At 33.9% G+C, this 20,665-nt stretch overlaps 2 protein-coding genes across 2 annotated transcripts; one reads left to right on the top strand and one right to left on the bottom strand.

Moving 5' to 3' along the window:
- Positions 1-13,282: 13,282 nt before the first annotated feature.
- Positions 13,283-14,583, top strand: LOC110411125 (sterile alpha motif (SAM) domain protein). The gene has a single exon (XM_021421155.1). The coding sequence runs from the start codon at positions 13,457-13,459 to the stop codon at positions 14,201-14,203; it is 747 nt and encodes a 248-aa protein (XP_021276830.1). The 5' UTR covers positions 13,283-13,456; the 3' UTR covers positions 14,204-14,583.
- A 968-nt stretch (positions 14,584-15,551) lies between these two features.
- On the bottom strand, positions 15,552-20,461 carry LOC110410623 (protein NUCLEAR FUSION DEFECTIVE 4-like). The gene is made up of 3 exons (XM_021420405.2): positions 19,836-20,461; positions 16,910-17,820; positions 15,552-16,316 (listed from the first exon to the last, which is right to left on the bottom strand). Exons 1-3 carry the CDS (start codon positions 20,157-20,159, stop codon positions 15,830-15,832), a joined length of 1,722 nt encoding a protein of 573 aa, XP_021276080.1. The 5' UTR covers positions 20,160-20,461; the 3' UTR covers positions 15,552-15,829.
- Positions 20,462-20,665: the final 204 nt, after the last annotated feature.

The following is a 20,665-nucleotide window of genomic DNA, read 5'->3' as shown; positions in this document are numbered from 1 at the left end:
AATTTAAATGAAAAACATAATTATATATATAAAAGTTTATCTCATATCGAACAAGAGTATAATTAATAAAATTTAATGTAAGAGTTCATGTCCAGTTATATTTGAAATCAAGACGTTGCAAATTAAATGATATCTATAATGGAATGGTATCATTTACAGGTAGAGCCTGAACATAAATATTCAAGCCGCTAGATAAAGGGGAATATTTAACTATATTAACATCTGGAAGAAACCCCAATGTTTGCATGCATGGTGCAATTGCTCCAGCTCCATATCCTTGAGATCCTTGGAATAATGTAGTTTTTGCATGTCAATGACGGGCACTTGGGCCAAAACTAGAACTAGTGTTGGATATGAAGGGAGGGTCTTCATCAGTGCGCACGGATTGGGGTGGAACTTTAACGAGTGGCTCCTTTGCAGGCTGTTGGACACAAGGCACCAAGAGAGAACCACCTAGGTTTGTTAACTGTGGTTCCATAGCTTTGAAAGTTAACACTCCTCTTTAGTTGGTTTCTCACAAATTTAAAGATGAACAAATTCTTGATGTTAATGCGAGTGCCTGAGCCCACATATACATTCAAGAGCATGACATTTTTTTCACTACTTTAAGCTTTCACATTTTGTTCATGGTCCGCTAAAAGCTTTAAAGCTTGACTACGCATTGATGTGTTTTTAACTTTTGGCCAATCGTTATCAAAGCACCTTATATAAAAGCTAAAAATTTGTTTTTGTGATTATGATGAATCAGTATTTGTGCCTGGCTGCTTGCCAAAGAGTATGTGGCAAAATGAAACACGCATCAAAAAATAGAGAGAGACAAAATAGCTAGCCTAACTAACGAGCTCCGGCTTGGTCAAAAACAAATTTGTTTACGCCATTGTCTCACCATTTGTGATTTACCTCACAAAAATTCCTTTTCAACTGACTGCTTTAAGGTTTTATTTGTTGGAACCTCTCTTATAATGGTTGGAAATCATGCAAAAATACAAACGGAACACTTCTGTCTGTAAATGATTGGGAAAGATCTTTTATCCACAAAAATTATCCTTCGGTAAATGTTTCATGATTTTAATTTAAAGACGTTAATGGTTTTTTTTTTGTGACAACTTTCCAGCCAAATGGTCTCCCTTCTGTGAAAAATTGGTCATAAAGTTGTTGTAAAAGGCTAACTAGAAAGTCTGTATCTCGACGGATGTTTTCTAAAAGATTTCATTCACTTAAGAAAAAAAAAGATTTTTAATTGTGTTCTTGTTATTATTATAATAAAAAATAATGGTCTATAAACTATCCTTCTTTGCACATTTTTTAAAATCAGAAATTATGTAAAAACGTAAATATTCATTTTGGTAGGAAAAAATAAATCAGGAAAATATTCTTCTTATTTTTCAAATGAAGCTACACAATTTTAAAATGATTTTTTTAAAAAAAAATCCTCCAAAGTTTCACAATTTAAAAAAAATTAAAAAAACTCTCTCAATAGAGTTTCATAATTTTAAAATTTTATATAAATAAATATATATATATATATATATATATATATATATACATATTTCTTCAACGATATTCCACTACATGAAAAAATTAACATAGATGCTCCCCTGATGAGGTTTGATGACTTTGAATGAAAATTTTTTAAAAAAATACTCCTCAATACTCACAACTTTAAAAGAATTTAAAAGAATATATTTCTCCCAGCGTCTTCATGACTTTGAAAGAATTTTTTAAAAAAACATTCCTCTAATGAAATTCCACAAATTTAAAAGAATTAAACCTACAACTCTATTTATATCTTTATCTCGTATTATACCTCACCCTATATTAATATTCTCCTCTATTTACAAGCTCACTGACTTGCCCACCAATAATCTCTTTCCTCTTAGAATTCTTGCCTAAAATATCTTCTTTTCTTGTCTATCAAATAAACTTGAATATCAAGCAATATCTTCCAATAAATTAAAAATTTATCCAAATTATCTTTTGAGATTTGAATAGCAATTTCTAATAAATATAAAATAGAAGGATATGAACTTGTGATATGTAAGAAGACATATTCATGATTAGACTTTGAAATTTCATTTTGGATTCCAATTTAAATTTTGAAATGAGCATGATATAATTAAGCCATAATATACAAAATGTTTTTAAACTATTTAAAAAAATTTAAATAAGTTTTTATACTTTTATTGCGTTCAATCAAGTCCTTGTACGATTATTTTGAGCAAAATAAACTCTTATATATTTATTTTGAATTAAATAAACACTTATGATTAATAAATGATTTTATTAAAATATTATTTATTATTTTATGTCTCGTAACGCTATGTGGTATGTTAAAATATCATAATCGATAATAACATGACATATTGATATATCATAATCGATGATGATATGACATATTGATTTAAAAAAATAACATAATCATGTAATATTTTTCACAATCCACATCAATATCATATCAGTGTCATATATATATATAATAATAAATGATATTTTATTAATAGTATTTAATCAGTAATTAATTATGAGAGTTTATTTGATCTAAAATAAAAATATAAAAATTTAATTAAATATAATAAAAAATAAAAAATTATTTAAATATTTTTTAATAATTTAAAAAAATTATTTAAATATTATACCTTCATTAATTATGGAATCCAAAAGAGTAATGGTAACCTCATATGAAGGGAATAAATAGCTCGTGAACAATATTAGAGGCGTTTTTCCCAACACATCAAATCATTCACCCACTAAGATTTAGACATCCATGCGACGTGAGTACAATATAATTCCGTGATTGAGTACCTCTCTGCTGCATGCAACTTCATTTGTCGCGTACGGCGTGAGCAACCGCCACGTGACACATTCACTAGGTGTACCGTTCGGCGGGGAGGCCCTATTTATTTGTATTTTTTGATTCAATGCTAACCCAAGGGAAGGCCAATTTTAATTATTAATTAATGAGGGCATGTTCATTTGGAACAAATGTTATTTGTAAGACTAGTCAAGTTTTTCATTTTTCAGATTGGATTTGATTTTATCTACAATCTAAATCCTCCTTTCTTCATATTTATATTTCATTTTTTTTTGGAAATGTTCTAAAATGATTTTTTTCCCATTTTTAGACAATTAATAACCTTATTTTTTTATATTACAAATTTGCTTTCATGATTTTTTTTCTTTTTTACATTAAAATTTTTGAACATATATAGTGTAAAATTTTTCAAATTTTAACACAAAGCCATTCAAATCAAACATTTGGTCTTAATCTTCACAAAAATAAATCAATATATATATAGGGACAAAAAAATAATTAGTAAAAAGTTACCACTTAGCTTGCTCAAAAAAAAATTGTCACTACCCCTTGGCTGAAGTAAAAAGAGCCAGAAATTTGAGAAAAGATCTTAGATAATGACTACATATGAAAGCACGAACTCCAAAAATGTTAACAGTGAAGGACATATAAACCTTTGATAATTTATTTAATTACCTATTTTATCCTTAAATTCTTATTAAATTTAATATTTATTTCTTTTTATTTGTTTCCTTATTAAAGTAAACTTTCCTTAATTAATAATTTTATAATTAAGTTAATTATAGACTACTTTTATTTATCTATTTTCTTATTAACCTTGAACTCTTAAATAAAGTAATTAAAGTATTCTTAATAAAATTTAAATTTAGCTATATAAAAACTAGAATTTTTTGTCTAATGAACTATTAAAGAGTTTAAATAATTATTAGATTCACATAAGTAGTTAAGTTTAATAACTTGTCTGTCCACTAAGGATGTCAAAAGCAAGAATATGACAGGGCAAAAAAAGGAAAAGCGACGTGTAAAGGATGAGAGAATGATTCTGAATTCATTCAATATCAGGGTGAGTAAAAGACCTATATATACAGAGCTTAAAAGTTAACAAAAGAAGAAAGGAATTAATTACATCATAACCAACCTAACTAACTTTCAAAAACAAAGATTATATATATATACAAAATGATGCGTTGCTCATCAAGTTATTGCTTCTTAACAGAACCTAATACCCAGCGTTTGGATGACACTCCCTGTCTTTTATTTAGACTCTGCGTTTTAGTGTCTTTTTATTCCCAAGCTTCTTTGTTCCTCCTTTAGTCCGATAGTCACTAGCCTGGTGCAGAGCTCCTCCATGAGATCTTGAACTTATTCATTCTGAATACTTCTAATACTCCCCCTCAAGAGCATATGTGATCATTAAGAACATTCATCTTGCTTAGTAGATTGTGAAACTGCCTCAGTTGTAAGGCTTTAGTAAAGATATCAGCTAACTGAAGACTGGTGGATATATGTACTGGCTTGATTGTACCTGCTAACACCTTTTCTCTAACAAAATGGCAGACTATCTCTATATGTTTAGTCCTCTCATGAAACATCGGATTTTTGCTTATGTGAATCGCTGATTGACTATCTGAGTAAAGAACAATTGGATCATCATGGCTAATTCCAAGATCAAATAGTAAATACTTCAGCCAAATAAGCTCACAACATGTTGAAGCTATCAAACGATACTCAGCTTCAGCAGAACTTCTAGCCACTACCGATTGTTTCTTAGATCTCCAGCTTATGAGTGATTCTCCAATGAAAATACTAAATCCAGTAACTGATCTTCTAGAATCTGAACAACTTGCCCAATCACTATCACAGTAGGCTGATAGTTTCAAGTTTGATGCAGACTTCATTTGAATTCCTCATCCTGGTGCTCCTTTCAGGTATTTTAATACCCTCTGTGCTACTGTAAAGTGTTGTTTACCAGGTTTGTCTATGTATTAAGTCAATACTTGAACTGCATAGGATATATCTGGTATGTTAAAAGTTAAATAAAGTAACTTTTCTACCAATTGCCTATGAATTGTAAGATTGACCAGTTCATCTTCCTTTTGTACCTTGTGCCGCTTGTGATTGTAGTCAATTGGGGTAGAAACTGGTTTAGCTCCTAGGAGCCCATGTTCTTCTAGTAGATCCAAAGCATATTTTCTCTGTGAAATAGTAATACCCTCAACTGACCTATTAATCTTTAATCCCAAGAAATATTTCACATTTCCAAGATCTTTTAATTTGAACTGTGAGCTTAACTATAGCTTTATATCTCTTGCTGCTTGAGTAGATGTGCTTCCAATCAGTATATCATCTACATATAGTAGTAAAGCAGTAAAACTTCCATCATTTCCTTTCATAGTGAAAAGAGAGTGATCTACTGATGATTGATGAAAACCATATCGAAGAATTGATGAAGTAAATTTGGCATTCCATTGTCTGGATGCTTGCTTGAGACCATACAATGATTTATGCAATCTACAAGCTAATCTGGTTCCTTTAGGATACTCCCCCTAGACAGTGTACCCTTGTGGAATTTCCATGTATACTTCCTCTTGCAAATCACCATTTAGAAATGCATTGTTCACATCAAGTTGTGACAGTGACCAGTTGTGCACTGCAGCTAAGGCAAAGAACACCCTGACAGTGGTTTGCTTAGCCATTGGACTGAAAGTTTCTTGATAGTCAAACCCTGCAATTTGGCTATATCCCTTAGCTACTAGCCGAGCTTTATATCTCTCAACTTCACCATGTTCATTTAGTTTCACTTTATAAACCCACTTACATCCTATCACATGAGAATTTGCAGGCCAAGGTACAATACTCCATGTGCCATTGTCTTGTAGAGCTTTCAGTTCAACTGCCATTGCATCTCTCCAATGAGAATGATTAGCTGCTTGAAGGTAAGTGCTTGGCTCATGAATTTTTGATAATGAGATAGTAAATGCTTTCTGTTCTGAAGAGAGTTTATTAGCAGATAAGTATTTGGATATAGGATGTGTAATGACAATGTTTGAATGTGATGGTAGGTCAACATCATAGGCTTTTAAGTATTTAGGAACATGTTTAAGTCTAGTACTTCTCCTAATTGGCAAATTTATATTTTTGTCATCAATTTCATTGTCAACTGCATCAGATATTAAATCAGCTATAGAAGGCATGTTGACTATTACAAGTGAATCATGTCCTAACTCATTTGAGGGTGTTGTAATAGGTGTTTGTGGACTTGATATGGGTGAACGTGACTGATTCTCAGTAGGTACTCGGTCGTGGTTTTGAAATTTTTCAAGATATGAATAAAAAATATTAGGATATTTAGTATGCAGATTAGGTGTTTGAGAAAATGCATTTTCCTGCATACCATGCTGCATAGACTGAAATGGAAATATTTCTTCATGGAAAACAATATTTCTAGATACCAGAATCTTTTGTGCACTAAGATCATATACCTTGTACCCTTTTATGTAATTTGGATATCCTAGAAAGACACATTTTGAAACTCTTTTGTCTAACTTTTTCCTGTGTTAAGATAGTGTTGATACAAAACATATACAACCAAATACCCTTAGGTGTTCATATGTAGGTAATCTTTGAAACATCAGCTCAAAGGGTGATTTATTTTGAAGTACTTTAGTAGGCACTCTATTAGTGATATGAACTGCAGTGAGTACAGCATCCCCCCAGAAGTATACAGGCACATTAGATTGGTGCATTAGGGCTCTAGCAATAGTTAGAATACGTTGATGTTTCCTTTCAACTATTCCATTCTGTTGAGGCGTATCCACGTAAGATAAATGATGTATTATGCTAGTTTTAGCAAAAAAATCAGACAACCTAAACTCCAAACCATTATCTGACCTTATGCATTTAATTTGAAGTTCCAATTGTTTTTGAATATAGTTGTTGAATGAAGGAACAATTGTCAAAACATCTGACTTGTTACTCATGAGAAAAATCCAGGTGAATCTAGTGAAATCATCCACAATTGTGAGAAAATACTTTTGACCAGACAAAGTAAGAGTCTCATATGGACCCCAAATATCGACATGAATCAATTAAAAAGCACAAGTAGAAGACTGAACATGTACTGGAAATGGAAGCTTTTTCTGTTTTGCCAAAGGGCAAATTTCACAAACCAATTCATTTGAAGAATAAACACTAGGAAATTGTTTGTGTATAACACTAATCCTTTCCAAAGGAACATGGCCAAGTCTGAAGTGCCATAAATCAAAACATTTGCAATTTTGTTTACAATGATTGATTGTTGAAACAAAAGGAACTTTGACTAATTTATCAAAACAGAACTTTGACATTTCTTGTTCATCTGAATTATCTTACATGAAGTGTAGCCCTGAGAAAGCCCTAACAACCCCAATCACAGTCCATGAAGGAATGTCCTGTACAACACAATACATATCAGTGAAAAATATGTAGGTTTTCTTAGTCCTAGTGAGCTGTCCTACAAAGATGAGATTGAATTTGAAACTTGGAACATAGAGAAAATTCTACAAGGTTAATTTTGAAGTTAATTTCATAGTTCCTATATATGACACAGCGATTTTCTTGTCATTAGGTAACTGCACAAAGCTATTCTTTACAGGTCTAATTTGTATGAAACTGTTCATGGTACAACATATATGATCAGAGGCACCAGAGTCCATTATCCAATAATTTTGCTTTATCATGCTATATTTACACTTCTAAGACTATTAGGCATGCTGTTTGATGTGTTGAAACAAGGTTGGCCTGAAATAATACCTGCTATGGTTGAATTCACAAGAGAATGGTTTGCCTGCTGAGTGTTTGATAAAGTGCCTTTATCTTCATTGCTACTTATACCATTCTCATTTAAGAGTTGCATTAGCTTGTTAACCTGTTGCTTAATCACAGACAGTTGACACATAGATCCTACACTTGTCAACTCCTCCTCTGGTTCAACTTGAGATTCATTCTTTACTGATGCATCAAAAATTGCAGATACATTGTTAACAAGATTCTTACCCCTTCTAGGATTAGATCTGCCTCCTTTTGTGAACTTAAAATCATCAGGAACGCCAATAATCCTATAGCACTTATCCTTTGTGTATCCTTTCTTTCCACAGTGACTACAAATCATGTTTTTTCTTGACTTCTTCTTGTTGTCCACTACGGCAACCATGGCAGGAGATTCTAAAAGAGGTTGTGATTGAACAAGAAGGCTTATCTGTGATTCCTCCCTCAAGACTATGCTGTATACTTTATTTAAGCTTGGAATGGGTCCATCATTATAATTTGTGATCTTACAGCAGAAAAAGACTCATTCAATCCGTTGAGAAATCTGAAGACTGTGTCCTTTTGAAACTGATTCGTGTACTTCTTGAAACAGTTAGGGTTACAGCTCCCATATTCACAATGAGGCAAAAAACAGTAGTTCCTTAATTCCTCCCAGATACCCTTAAGTTCAATGAAGTAAGAATCAATTGTCTTTGCTCCTTGACTAACATTCCCTAAGTTATATTGCAAATTTCATTCCATAGTGTCATCTGGAGGAGCAAAATTTTACCTAAGAGTATTTCATATTTCTACAGCCGAATCTATGTAGAAGACAGTAAAGGCTATTGGTTGTGAAATGGAATCAAGTAACCATGCCGCTATCAGGTTGTTACAACGAGTCTAGGATGAATAGAGTGGGTCTGTGATTGCAGGTTTTGTTATGGATTCATTGATAAATCCTATTTTGTTCTTGATAGATAATGCAAGTAGAAAAGACCTACTCTAGGATATGTAGTTATTAGTGGCTAACTTAGGGTTAATGATCACAGATCCAGGATGATCTGTGTGATGTAAGTAATATGGTGAAAGAGGGAATGATAAGGGTGAAATGTTTGTGATCTATACACTAGTACCTGACCTAGATTCAGTAGACTCAGCCATAGCTATTAAAAATGTTTACTAATGAGTGTATATTGATTGCTAATAAACCAGAAGGAATGATGAACAACTTATTGTAAATGAGACAAAATGAGATTTGATCAGCAAGTCGTATATACTAATTCATTAGCAGAAAAGGGCAATAGCTAGGTCTAGGGATTAACCTGCTCTGATACCATGTTAAAAGAAGAATATGACATGGTAGAGAAAGGACAAGCGGTGCTGTAAAGGATGAGAGAATGATTCTGAATTCATTCAATATTAGGGCTGAGTAAAAGAGCTATATATACAGGAGCTTAAAAGTTAACTAAAGAAGAAAAGGAATTAATTGCATCATAACCAACCTAACTAACTTTCAAAAACAAAGATTATATATATATACAAAATGATGCGTGGCTCATCAAGTTATTGCTTCTTAGCAAAACCTAATACGTAGCGTTTGGATGACACTCCCTGTCTTTTATTTAGACTCTGTGTTTTAGTGTCTTCTTGTTCCCAAGCTTCTCTATTCTTCTTTTAGTCCAATAGTCACTAGCCTGGTGCAGAGCTCCTCCATGAGATCTTGAACTTATTCATTCTGAATACTTCTAATAAAGGATACATGGTGGCCAACAAAAATATAATAGAGGTTTTTCATGATTAAAGAATATCATATTTTCACATGCATGAAACCATCCTAGGAATTTAGGATGTAAACCAGTTTTATATATGTGTTTTTTGTTTTCTTGTATTTTTCTTTCTACCAAATTCATGTATTCATGTTATATCTCGATATCTATAATTTACGTTATTTATGATTAGAAGTAACATATAGGAAGACTATAATCTTCATAAAACTGATCAAAACATAAAATCTTTACAAGAACAGCCAAATAAGTTAAATGTAATTTTTTTAAAATTTTGATCTATTACTAAAAATAATCACTAATCAACAATACTTTCTTCATTGAAACTCCTTTTTAATTAAATGGTAAGAATAACATAAAACAGACAATAAGTAAAAATAAATATGTAATTATTTTAGTTATAAAACTTGTGACTGCTAATTACATTTATAAGTGATTTGGATTGATTTTTGGAATGAAAAGTATGACTCATAATTTCATTAATTATGAAATTAGGTTTTAGAGTTTAATATAATTGATTAATTTTTACTCTATTATTATTTTTAATTAACTAGTTTCTTTTTGTTATTAACTTATTAATGAATTATTTCATAAAAATTGGTAAAATTATTTACTTGTATGTATCACTGAGATTTTCAGAAAAAAGAAGTATGTATCACTAATTTATTATTTTCCTATGGTATATTATTGTTAATCCTATGATATTAATTAATGCACTTTTTTTTTTATTAAAAGTTCTCCAGTTTGGGAAGTGATACATGCCCTTCAGGAACAGCCCACCCAAAATTTAATACTGATGAAGCAGAGCTGGATCTCTCAAGCCCAGGCCCTTTGTTTTTTCCAGTAGAATCAAAGGTGCTTATGGGTGATAGGGTCCTCTTTGAACCCAGATTTTCAACTGGATGTCGATGGTATGGGGTACCTGATGCTGCTATTGACGCTGTTATAGAAGGTGCTATGTCGTTATAGGGTGCTTTCTTCTCAATCTGTGTCTATATGGGGTGCTACTTCACTGTTCTGTTCTGATCTTTTCATATTCATCAGACTTTGTATCATTTAGACACTTAACAAAATTACTTCTGATTGAGAGAAAAAAACAACTAGATTAATGCTACTAAAATGCAAAAAAAAAAAAATCAAGACAATCAAGTTGACATAGGAAAGAGCTTGAAGAAGGAATCTATGGACAAAAATTAAGAATGAAAAAGAAAAATATTGATTGCAATAGAAATCGATACATTAGAAGACTTTAATATATTTTGTGCAAGATGAAACTCAAGTCGAGCATCTAAATTAAAAATTTATAAGATAAAAGTCATAAAAGCATAAAACAAAGAATTTTTGTAAATTTTTTTATGAGACATTCAGTTTAAAAACAATTGATAAAATGAAAGAGTTGCTTTCATATTTAAAAATCCACGATACACTTTTTGTGAAATATATGATAAATAATATAAAAATTATATGACTTATATCTTTATAATACGAGTTAAATGATGAATTGTTTTTCTTTATTTTTTTTATTTGACTTATACTAGATGATTGATTGTTCATCTAATAAAGAAATTAATTTAATCCAATTAAAAGAGAGATTCCAATATTAAAAGTACATTTCACTATCAAATAAATTTTATTTATTTATCAGAGTAAATTTCACCGCTACTTATTAAATTAACTTTATACCCTTCAGCTCATCCGAAACGAGTTAATAAGCATGCATGAACATGGAACATAATTAATAATAATTAGGATTGCATTTACACCGCTTTGGTGGACTCAGTAAAGATTGCAACTTGGAATTAGAAGAAAGGTACGTGTGGAAAAGAGTTTATCTAAATTCAAAGATAACAGCTAAGCCATGAATGAGTTAGATATACCTCTTTTCTAGGAAAACAAAATAGGTTGCATATAGTTTCCCAAGATCATGTTAGGTATATCTAAATCCTCAACATATTGACTGACTTTACAATCTCGAATCAAAATAATGCATCTCCCTTAAAAGCATGGCACCACTTTGACAATACTAAATCAGATAATTGGTTCAGTGGCATGCCTATAGCTTTTTTCGTTTTTTGGTTTTTATGATAATATATTATTAGATTTGCATGGCTTTTGGCTCCTCCAATAGCATAGATATTATAGACTATTTCGCTAATTTCCATATTAAAAGGATTCTTGTTCTATTTGTTTGACTACCTTGCTTTCAGTTAACAAGATTTAGACATTGATGCTAAAGAAAAGGGAGAAAGAAAATAGTGATCAGATCCTTCACAATTTTCTAGATAATGGTGTTAAAGCCAAGGAAAACATATATGTTATATTTAAATGCCTGATGAATTTCCTTTGCTTCCCTATTTCCAGCTTTCCACAGTCCGCACGACCTTACTTTTCCCACAAAAAGACAGGCCATTGAAGAGCACCAACATTGCTGAATCCAATGCTTTTTGACATCTATATGAGGATAGACCAAATTGAACATGGAAATGTTAGAAAAGAGTCAAAAGACTTTAGCTTTTCACATATTAGTATGATTCAGTGCAACCAAAGCACACTACAAAGTTAATAATAAAACAAAGATGGAGGCATAAAATCTGATATGCTTTACCCACCCTACACATTTTTAGTTCCTTGTGATCCTGATTATGAATAGTGCCTCCTTACCTGCCTGATTATGAATTTATGATAGCAACAAGGTCAACTAGCGAAAAATGACTTCAACCGAAATATCCAGGCTTTGATTTGATGAATTGATGTATATACAAATGCTAGTGGGGTTTCCATATATGCATAAGGCCTCCATTTTCAAACCTCATTCTTTGACTTTTTGGCCTTTTCACCAAGTTCATATATACCTGCCCACTCGCCATAATGTTTTCTCCCAAATGCAGAGAGAAATATATAGATGACTGTGACTATCTTGTGACTTTTATATGATGATTAATGGCACAGCACTTTTTAGTAGAAATTAATACGTTTCAATGACACCATTTTTCTTGGGCCTTCCAGCTTTTAAGCGCTATACCAATGGTATTTAACAGTTGATTTTCACCCTCTTAACTTGAAGTCACCTTATGGAATGGTATTACTAACCCCAGAACTTTCAAGAGGTTAGGTTGCGGAACAGAATCCATCTTGATACAAAAGAAATAAAAAAATAAAAACTAACAACTTATCCCTTCAGATTTTAACATGTTCTGAGCTAGGAATGCTTAATTCTTAAAATGGTAATATGTATCTTTGAGTATTTAAACCCCACTTAACCTAAAGTTATTATGAAGGAAAGCAGGCCAGTGTAATGAGGCTAATTAGGCAGCTACAGGCTATAGCAAAGATTAATTTCTCACACAGAGCGGTTGATGGATAGTTATGGGCCATATTTAAGCAGCCATTCCCTACCATGTTCATGGCAAAAGGGGGAAAAGTCATCCCACACTCACCCCTTTTGCCGATGCCATAGTCTTAACACCAATATGCCGTAGGTAGCTTACTTTTTTCGACAGGGTTTTCAAGACAATCCTAAATGTTGAGACTCAAAACGAATATCCTTGTATATACTTACCAAATAATAATGAAATTTACATATCATGATGAGGGTGATAAGATCAGTTATCGCCAACCATGTACTAAAATCCAAACTATTAGAAGCCTAAATCCGAAGTGATATACTTTTCCTCTTCTTTTTTTTTTTTTTGGAAGATATTGCTGAAATCAGACAGCCATATCTGGGAATGGCCTAGCACATGCACCCATAGTGCAACCCAAAAAAGGACAAAAGTTGATGATAATGCCCACGGGAAAGCTTACAATAAAATTACAAGGTGGGTAATTTCCTATAGTCACATTCCACAATTTCGCTTGGTGTCCCTCTTGATTTCAACTACCATCCAAATTTCAATTAGAGCAGAGAGAGAGAGAGATGAGCGAGATACACACCCACCACATTTACTTACTCTTCACCTTCTTATCTACTTGTTACATATACCCGTTTGGACCACACACACTCACATGCAACCGTCTTATAACACTACAAACCTCCAATTTTTGAGCATCCTATGGCATAAGCCAAGCACCAGCCATGGACTGGTACTCTTGGTTGTCGAAAAGTGCCCTTGAGCCCTCACTTATCTATGAGTATGGCCTTGCCTTTTCTCGCAATGAGCTCCAAAAGGAGGACTTGGCATACTTCAACCATGAGTTTCTTCAGAGCATGGGCATATCAGTCGCCAAGCATAGGCTGGAGATTCTCAAGCTTGCTAGGAAGGAAGTTGGAGAAGCCCCTAATAGCCTGTCCAAGCTCATTTTGGCAATCAACAAAACAAGAAAGTGCTTCAACAAGTATGTTAACAAGTTGGTTCATCATGAGAATAGCGCGATTAAGCCGCTGCCGGAGCCGGTTCGTTATAGAGATCAGTGGAGAGGAGCACTGACAAGGAAGTGCAAGAGTGAGAAGGAGCTGAGGATAGAGCAGCCTGTGCTGAGAACCAGGAAGGTAGCAAAATCTGGTCCCCTGGATTACAGAGTACAAGATAAGTTGCTGGTCCCTCCTAGGAGCTTAAAATTATCAGGGCCTCTTGATAGAAAAATGCAGGAGAAGTTGGTGTTTAATTATAGGAGCCCCATAACATCTGGTCCTGTTGATATTGCTGTGGCACAAGAGAGGTTGATGCTCACAAATAGGAGTCCAAAATTATCTGGACCTCTTAATTATGTAAGACCCCCAAGCCCGAAGGTTCATGCTGACTACAACAAGGAAAAGGCAGGTGGGGACTACGGTGATCAAACATTATGGGCAACCCTGTTTCAGGACATGAAACCTACTTGACTTGTCCATATGTCTTCTTAGTTTTGTCTGGGAAGGTGAGATCTGGTTTATTGAAATATTTTCTTCCAATCAGTGAGACAAGCCTTACATTGTCCGGTGAAAATTGCCTTTTATGCATGTGAATTTGATATAAGGTTAGGGTGCCACAATATTAGCATCTTCAAATAGTGTTGGACAGTTTTTCTATCATCAACACGCATGCCATGGTTTATATTCTTTCCGAGTTCATGTATCTAAATTTTCTAGAATTATAGTATATGCTTTAAGATTTATGGTTTGTTAGGATCTCTTTGAGTTTAAGATCCTACATACCGGCAAACTTTCATGGCTTGTATTGAAAAACATAATCTATAGAATGTGTGCTGCGAGCTTTCCTGGAACTTTCTTGCCTTGTTCATATATGCATCTTTTGTGTTGGATGAAAAGGAGAAATTGGTAGAGAAAAGACCAAACTTAATTTCCAATTGCTTGGGTCCCTATTGCTAAACTGACTATCTTAGTTCCATCAGCTCATCTGCTCAGCTATAGTCTGAAAATGAAGATTAATCAGGGACAGGTTTTGCTTGATCTAAAGTGATAGAAGGGATGGTTTCCTTTAACTAGCTAATCTAAAGTGATCGCTACGCTGTCTTCACAACGTACGCTGCTTGAGAGTAATGTTTTGTGGTGTAGATATTAACTAGCTGCTTCAAAAGTAGGAAACAAGACTTATAGCCGCTATAAAGCAGTACAGCTATTTTCATCTTCCGTTGCAATGTGGTCGACATGGCTTAGTCGAATTATTTAACACCTGCCTGCTAGTGTCTTCAAAGTTGCAATGAATACCGATCTCTCTTCTTAAATTTAACTAAATATTGTAACCCAACGGCATCTACTCTCTTTAAATTCTCGTCTGCAATTCCAAAGTTATCTAACTTACTTTCTGTTGATTTAAACAGAGGGCCACACCTGCTGGCCTGGCAAATGAACAAGATCAAAAGCAATAGCAAAATTAAGGGTTACACCTTGCTTGTTTTGCAAGGATTCAGAGTTTTTTGTCATTTTTGGCAAAAGCTGTAAAGCCTATTGAGAAGGATTCAGGGCATTTGCCTTTTGCACTAGGTGAAGGGAAGCCTTTTTTGAAACTGTTATCTTACAGCTATGGTATATGAAATCTTTCGATTTCTACGACAGTCACTGAGAATTAAAAGCATCAGCTGCAAGGGTTAGAATTTGGTGATGATAATGAACAATAACTTTTATGAACCTACATAACAACCCAAGTTGGAGGAGCTTTTATCTAATTGTAATTAAAAGCATTTAATGACTGCCTTTACATATCCAGCTTGAATTAGCTGCTCCATAATCATGATACAGACAACTTGCAAAATCATTTATTAATACACTCGTATATCAAGTTATCAACTATTCATCAATGTAATTGTAGATAGATTTTAAAGTTATGACGAGGACTCTGCAAAATTAAAGTTTGGATGCGTGTACAGGCATCCAAACACATGGCCCCCATTGATTAGAGTTCATCAACTACAAGCTTAATGATAGAGTACAAAAACCTGGTCTAAGATGTGCTCCCAAAAATAAGACTTCTGAAATGATCTAAAACTTCCACACTCCATCCCAACCATCTCAGTGATTTGAAGTTTGGGGCAGCCTAAAAGAACCCCCACCATACAGCATCTGGTAAACAGGCCATATCCTCTTTGTTAATATAATGCTTGCTATTGAGCCCGCACCAGAGACGCCAGCAAGAACCAGGAAAGTGAGCCTAAAGCAGTTTGGACCAATGCATGAAACACTTGAATTGACTAGGTTGAGTCCATGCTGCTTTGCAGCTTCTGTATCATATATATATCCTGCTAGAAGCCCTGAGAAGAGGAATGCTCCAAGCGGATTTCCTAGAGACATGAAATTGTAAAATATACCAAAATACTTCAGACCAAAAAGCTCAGAGACAGTGGGGATCATGATGGAGAATTGAACACCATAGCATATCCCAAGTAATGCAGTTGCAGCATATAAGGTGCCATCAATAGCTGATGCAAACAGAAGGTAGGTAACAACCATGACAATTTGAGTGCATGTCATCCAAATAGTGCGCGGAACTGTTTTTGACCTGCAAACAACAGAAAATTCACATGATGTGGCCGACCCCTGTAGGAAAATAAGAATATGTAGATAAAGAATGCTACTTTAGAACTTATATAATATAACTAACCGTTATACACTAATGGTTAACATTACAAGCATGTGCAGAAAAAAGATTCACAAAATGAGTTTTGGTATCAATTATCATGTTTAACACAAACTCTTGAAAGAATATGAACTAAATATCTTTGTAGTCTGCTTAAAGATGCAATTCAATCATATCAAGAAGAATTTTCAAAATAAATCTCTTAAAAATAAGTGAAATCTGTTCCTGTAAGCCCCCCATAATTATTTAGCAGCGAAGTGACAAATGAAGTGCTTATTTCCAATGTTGTAGCTAGAATACCAGATGACTAGAGAAAATTCTGGAACAAACTGATTTATTCAGCACACTTACGCCTCTGTTTTAAAGTTAAGTCTGCATGTTAATTTACTTTATGCTCAGAGAGTTCACTTCCTAGAAGCCAAGTATCTGGCATAGAGTAGTCAAATCTCTAAACCATATGCATTAATGAATGCTTACGCATCACAAAAATTTCACCTTCCTTGGATGTTACTGACCTGACAAAATGTTCCGAAACAGTACCTCCACCAAGACGGCCAACAAAGTTGCAAAAACTGAAAAGAGACAACAATATTGTTGTGTTCTGTACACCTTGTGCAATCCCTATCTGGGCAAGATTGTTGAGAACAGTCACACCAGAACCAACACCAAAAAAATAAACCAAGAAAAGAAGCCAGAAATCAGCTTTGATTATCGCTTCTCTAAATCTGAAATCCTCCCCCCTTTTAGGCCTCCTCTTCTTCTTAACTGCCCCCTCACCCACAGCAAGAAGCATTGCCACCTCTGATGCCTCGTCACCTTCACGAAAGCTTCCCAGGTATGTTGCCGATTCAGATGGCTTCAACAGTGGTTCTGTTTTGTCTGCATTGCCTTCCCCTTGAAGCATTTCATCTGAAGACGCAACTGGTTGGTCAGGTATCACTGGTTTGTTAATCCTTGTGGGATATATAGTCATCTTTACAGGAATTGCAAGAGGAGCCATTAGAAGGACAACCATTACAGCAAGAATCACAGAGGAAATTTCATCACTAAAATGAAGCATATGATCCAATATCGTGGTCGATAAAACATACAAGCCAAGGACCACACTAGTTGCTTGGATAAAAAGAAAATGGCCATGCTCCGCAGAGTCTTCACCAGAAGCTGGAGTACACGCCCTAACAAAGTACATCATAACAAAGCAGAGAATAGGAACACCAAACGAAAGAAACATCAAAAGCTTAGAAGAGGATTTTCGAAGTAAGGTGCTGTAAATTTCTGTAAATACTGCAGCACTAAGCCCAGCATAACCCTTGAGAATACCAGCAACAGTGCCTCGACTGACAGGGAAATTTCTCATATTGGTGACAAGCACTGCAGTGCTCAACCAAGCACTACTATTAGTAGCTACACAAAGTGCAATCCATAACTGCAAAACCACAGAAAAATAGATTAGTCATCATTAGGCAGTTCCTTACAGAAATTTCCAAGAGATAGAAGAACATATAAACCTAATCTTGAACTTTTATATATCCATAGACATCGCCAAAATGCTATTTTTGTGCACACAACTGTACTGATAAACAAACTAACAAAGTACATGCCCTGTTCTAAGATGGTCTTCTTGAAAAAAAAAATTTAATCTTGAATAAAAAGATTAAAGGGAACTGTAATGACTAAACCAGCTTAAGAATGAATTTTTAAACCCTAATCAAATTCTTTTAGTTGCCTGTGTAGGTGTAAGCATGCTTCTCTGTAAACTACTCAGGCAGACTAACTGCCTACTCTTATTTGACTTGATAAGTGTCAAATATGAGTTTTATTCAACGCCTTGAATAGAAATTCAAGTCAGCCAATATTTCAGCAGCTCAGAAGCCATAACATAGTAGTTAATCTTTTTCAATAGATGTCACTTAAATTAAAGATAAACAACTTAAAATGGCATTTTATTTTATGTTTTCAATTGTACGCATTAGGTTGTGTTCAAGTGTATCTTAAGTTGCCCTAGCCAATTCTAGGATGAAAATAGGGCAAATAGTCTATGACTGGAAGGTCTAGAACCCCAGCTATAGCAGTCCACATTCTTGTATTGAACTAGAGAATCACAAGACAATCAATGCACAAGTACGAAAATAATGGATGAATAGAAAGCAAATTCATAGGATAAATATCACTTTAGATGAAGTTAGCTTAGTGAATGTAGTCATAAGCAGTTCATCACAAGTGTCAATTGCACAAGCCTAAGAAACAAGTGAAAAGTTTCTGGGTAAACCCTAAATACCTCGGTGGATAAAATTGAGTTTTTTGGCAGCATATGAGATGATAAAGTCACTAGTTAGCATGGCAAAATGATTCCAACTATCAAAGATGCTCCACTATAAGCAACCACTAGTAATAACGATACTGAGAATCGAATATGTCCATCACATACCATGTAAACTTTTAGGATAATTAGTCAGCTAACTATCCCTTTAACTTGATATAAGGGTAGAAGTCATTCTAATTTCTCCCACCACTTTTTATTATTCCTTCACCCATGCCTTCTTCACACTTGAGCCTTTATGCAATACTCACTAATCTGTATGGAGAAAGCACTTCCATTCTAGGTCCACATGTAAAACCCATTAGATATTAGTTTTTTACCTAAGCTTTGCAGGGAAGATGGGCTAGAATGTAACTACAAGGCCTGCAGTTTGCTGTAATTAGAATTTTTCAATAATTGGTCAGCCAAATATCTCCTTAGTCCTTCACACCATTGTCATAACTTGCTTTACTGTCTCTCTTAATATAACAAAATTTTTGGAAATCACTTTTGATCTTTATGCTATTGTCCACTTCTCCTATGTATCAATCCATCACTTTGAACAAGCTTCAACGAAATTTCCTAGTTAAAAGAATCAAGCAATGCCAGAAAAAGCTCAACTTTCATCATGGAATTACTATAATCGCAGTGTTTTAATAGGAAGAAAACAAGAAATTTCCTAATATTTCAAAGCAACAAGTAAGGGCCAGATCAAACCAACAATACCAATTTGTACCAATCATTTCAACAGAGAATTACTGCCAGTACAGATAAAAATATATATATATAAAAGCCAAATTTATGAATAGTATTATATTTTTGAAAGTCCAAAAAATGACATAATTGAATCAACAAAAATATAAAATGAAACAGATAATTTACTTCATAAGGAAGTTTAATTTACAGACAACATTAATGCGTAAAAACATACAAATCAATAATCTGATCTAAGACATTATAACAGATATGCATTAAAATCCAGCTGAAAAAGCGTAGATGAATAAAGATTTAATCTTGATCAGAACCAATCCAATCACTCAAGAGAACAAGAAAGAATCTATAACTAAAAGAACCAAGTAAACAAATTATGAAGCAATCAAAGTCAAGAACAGATATTTAAAACTCAGTAACCATAAACTCACCAACCAGTAAGGCATATAGAGAACAGTGCGGCTTACAGCGAGCCAAAGAACACCATAACCCAAAAAGCAAGCTAAAGCACCAATCATGAGAACAATCCAAGGTGGGAACCTGTTACAAGCAATTCCCGGAAGAAGTCCAACATTTTCACCAATATCATTAGCAACACCAAGCATAGTAAGCTGACGTTGGTTAAAACCTAGAACAGATTTCAAGGAATGGGAATACAGAGGGAAGTTGTATGCATTCCCAGATGCTATCTGCACCCAAACTGCAGCCCCAAGACCAACCCATGGTGGCCTGCTCCCTGCCTTCAGGTTCACCATTGATGGGTTGGAAAGTCCAGAGATTTTGTGGGTTCTTTGTCTTGAGAAGAAATCAGCTTTAAGAAGGCCAGAGCTTCTTTTGAAGGAAAGTAGGGGAAGGGTTAAGGTCTTGTCTGAGAACGGGATGACATGGCGTTTTGACAACTTCGCAGCTGTGTTTCATGTCATATTTCCATGTCAGCTGGAGCTTCGGTCTTTTTTTTTTTTTTTTTTTTTTTTTGACCTTTTTCTTTCTCCCAGTCAGGACTCAAAGCAGTGCATTTTACGAAACGGGCTGACGGTCTCGTGGTTTCCCTCAGCATAAATTTCGACGAGAAAAAAACGACACTGAAGAAAACGAAATTTTTATTATACGTTTTTATTCAAGCAATCGCTTGTCAATCAATTGACATCATACATTAACATAAAGCTTAGATTATTTTATTTGCAATTAAAAAAAAATTATGATTAAAAACTTTTTAAATTGACTTATTTTAAAATTAAAGTAGAGGGATGCGGAAATATGT

Source organism: Theobroma umbraticum, unplaced genomic scaffold (genome assembly GCF_002168275.2).
Source record: "Theobroma umbraticum cultivar Fairchild unplaced genomic scaffold, ASM216827v3 scaffold_56.0, whole genome shotgun sequence".
Taxonomy (NCBI): domain Eukaryota; kingdom Viridiplantae; phylum Streptophyta; class Magnoliopsida; order Malvales; family Malvaceae; genus Theobroma; species Theobroma umbraticum.
Note: the sequence above shows the minus strand (reverse complement) of the source record. Positions and strands in the feature narration are given on the sequence as shown.

Excerpts from the sequence above, each read along its gene's own strand:
- LOC110411125 (XM_021421155.1), top strand. The coding sequence starts at position 13,457 with ATGGACTGGTACTCTTGGTTGTCGAAAAGTGCCCTTGAGCCCTCACTT.
- LOC110410623 (XM_021420405.2), bottom strand. The coding sequence starts at position 20,159 with ATGGTGAACCTGAAGGCAGGGAGCAGGCCACCATGGGTTGGTCTTGGG. Across the intron at positions 17,821-19,835 it reads TCTATATGCCTTACTGGTTG|TTATGGATTGCACTTTGTGT; the intron begins GTGAGTTTATGG and ends GTGGTTTTGCAG. Across the intron at positions 16,317-16,909 it reads GTTTCGGAACATTTTGTCAG|GTCAAAAACAGTTCCGCGCA; the intron begins GTCAGTAACATC and ends TGTTGTTTGCAG.